Source organism: Pyrgilauda ruficollis, unplaced genomic scaffold (genome assembly GCF_017590135.1).
Source record: "Pyrgilauda ruficollis isolate IOZ18807 unplaced genomic scaffold, ASM1759013v1 scaffold2373, whole genome shotgun sequence".
Lineage (NCBI taxonomy): Eukaryota > Metazoa > Chordata > Aves > Passeriformes > Passeridae > Pyrgilauda > Pyrgilauda ruficollis.
In genome coordinates, this window is record NW_024523350.1 from 1 (window position 1) to 2,742 (window position 2,742).

General features: G+C 66.2%; 1 protein-coding gene across 1 annotated transcript; it reads left to right on the forward strand.

Annotated features, from left to right (window-relative positions):
• Positions 1 to 685: 685 nt before the first annotated feature.
• LOC121354761 (menin-like) lies at positions 686 to 1,639 on the forward strand (the record flags this gene model as incomplete). Its single annotated transcript, XM_041469602.1, has 4 exons — positions 686 to 814; positions 1,205 to 1,245; positions 1,326 to 1,413; positions 1,499 to 1,639. Coding segments are annotated over 4 exons (399 nt in total), but the record flags the coding sequence as incomplete, so codon positions are not given.
• Positions 1,640 to 2,742: the final 1,103 nt, after the last annotated feature.

Below are 2,742 nucleotides of genomic sequence, written 5' to 3' on the forward strand. Positions count from 1 at the left end.
GGGGTGAAAGGGACAGTGGGACATTGGAGTGGGGTCAAAGGGACATTGGGGACATGGGGGGGTCAAAGGGACAGGGGGACATTGGGGGGGCTGAGAGGATGCAGGAATGGGGGGACAGGGGTACGAGGATGGGGGACACTGGGACAAGGATGGGGACAGGGGGGCTCCAGGGGGTGCTGGGGACACTGAGGAGCCCCTGGGACACAGAGCGCTGGCAGTGCAGCGAGGGGGCACAGGTGGGCGTGTCCCTGTGTCACCTGTGTCACCTGTGTCCCCATGTGCCCTGTGTCACCTGTCCCCAGAGCTGTACCTGGGCAAAGGGGCACAGGTGGATGTGTCCCCATGTCCCCTGTGTTCCCGTGTTCTCTGTGTCCCCATGTCCCCTGTGTCCCTGTGTCACCTGTCTATGTGTCCCCAGAGCTGGCTGTACCTGAGCAGGGGGCACAGGTGGATGTGTCTCTGTGTCCCCATGTCCCCGTGTCCCCTGTCCCCAGAGCTGTACCTGAGCAGGGGGCACAGGTGGATGTGTCTCTCTGTCCCCTGTCCCCAGAGCTGTACCTGGGTAGGAGGGCACAGATGGATGTGTCCCCATGTCCCCATGTCCTGTGTCCCCTGTCCCCAGAGCTGTACCTGGGCAGGGGGCACAGATGGATGTGTCCCCATGTCCCGTGTCCCCTGTCCCCAGAGCTGGCTGTACCTGAAGGGCTCCTACCTGCGCTGCACGCGGCACATGGAGGTGGCGTTCATGGTGTGCGCCATCAACCCGTCCATCGACGGCCACACCGACAGCCTGGAGCTGCTGCAGCTGCAGCAGGTGAGGCCCCGGTGTGACCCGGGGTGGCCCAGGGGTGGGGCAGGTGTGAGCAAGGGCTGGCCCAGGTGTGGGGCAGGGCTGGGGCAGGGCTGGCCCAGGTGTGGCCCAGGTGTGGGGCAGGACTGACCCAGGTATGACCCAGGGTGGCCCAGGTGTGACCCAGGTGAGGGGCAGGATTTGGCCAGGTGAGAGATAGGACTGGCCCAGGTGTGGCCCAGGTGAGGAGCAGGACTGACCCAGGTGTGACCCAGGTGAGGGGCAGGGCCAGCCCAGGTGTGGCCCAGGTGAGGGGCAGGACTGACCCAGGTGTGGCCCAGGTGAGGGGCAGGACTGACCCAGGTGTGGCCCAGGTGAGGAGCACCCCTACATCTCCCCTTCCTCCCCCTGCAGCGCCTGCTGTGGCTGCTCTACGACATGGGGCACCTGGACAGGTGAGAGCGACCCCCAACCTACCACGGGGCTGCCCCCCAAGCTGCCCTGGGACCCCCCAACCCTCCGTGGACCCCCACAGGTACCCCATGGCTCTGGGGAACCTGGCCGACCTGGAGGAGCTGGAGCCCACCCCGGGCAGACCCGACCCCCTCACCCTGTACCACCAGGTGAGCACGAGGGGGGGTTTGGGGGGGCTCGGGGGTGTGCCCAGGTGTGCCCAGGTGTGTGCTGACCCCTCCCCACGACCCCCAGGGCATCCACTCTGCCCGCACCTACTACAACAACGAGCACATCTACCCCTACCTGTACCTGGCCGGCTTCCACTGCCGCAACAAGAACGTCAAGGAGGCGCTGGAGGCCTGGGCTGACACGGCCACCGTCATCCAGGAGTGAGTGGGGGGCTCGGGGGGGTCCTAGGAGGTACCTGGGAGGTCTTTGGGTTACCTGTGGGGTCCTGCTCCTGCCCCGGGCTGGGGGAGATCCCTCCCTCCCTCCCGTGGGGGTATTCAGGACTTGGGGGGGTGACCAGCCCCCCTTTTTTGGGGGGTCCATATTCCCCCTGTGCCCCCCAACCCAGGGGTGGGTTCTTGGGGTCCCCCTGTGCTTTGTGGGCTGCGTATCCTCTTTAGGGGTCCTCACATTTGTGGGGCAGCACCCCAAGCCCTGTGTGCCCCCCACCTGGGTTACCTGTGGGGTCCTGCTCCTGCCCCCGGGCTGGGGGAGATCCCTCCCTCCCTCCCTCCCTCTCTCCTGTGGGGGTGTTCAGGACTGGGGGAGGACCAGCCGCCCTTTTTTGGGGGGGTCCATATTCCCCGTGCCCCCCCACCCAGGGGTGGGTTCTTGGGTCTCCCTGTTCTTTATGGACTCTTTTAGGGGTCCCCATGGCTGTGGGGCAGACCCCCACCCCTATAGGGCAGCCCCCACAAGCCCCGTGTGCACCCCAAGCCCTGTGGGGCAGTCCCCCACCCCCATGTGCCGAGGGGTCCTGAGTGGGGTCTGGGGTCCCCAATGTCCTCTTTGGGGTTCCTGAGTTGGGTCTGGGGTCCCCATCTCCACCTTGGGGGGCCCTGAGTGGGGGCTGGGGTCCCCATCTCCTCCTTGGGGGGCACTGAGCAGGATCTGGGTTCCCCCATCTCTTTTTGGGGCCATCCTTGTGGGTTTGTGGGGGTCCTGAGTGGGGTCTGGGGTCCCCATCTCCTCCTTGGGGGGTCCTGAGTGGGGTCTGGGGTCCCCCATCTCTTTTCTGGGACATCCCCAGAGATTTGGGGGACTCCTAAATGTTCTCTGGGGTCCCCTAAAAACCTCAGGTTGGGGGGGGTCTCTAAATTGTGCCCCCCCCACCAGGTGCGCCAGCAGGTGACCCTACTCTCCGAAGACCCCACCCCCCCGGAGGCAGATTTGGGGGGTCCCGAAGACCCCCGCGATTGCCGCCGCCGGGGTCCCCGCCGCGAATCCAAACCCGAGGAGCCGCCCACCCCCAAAAAACCCGCGGAGCG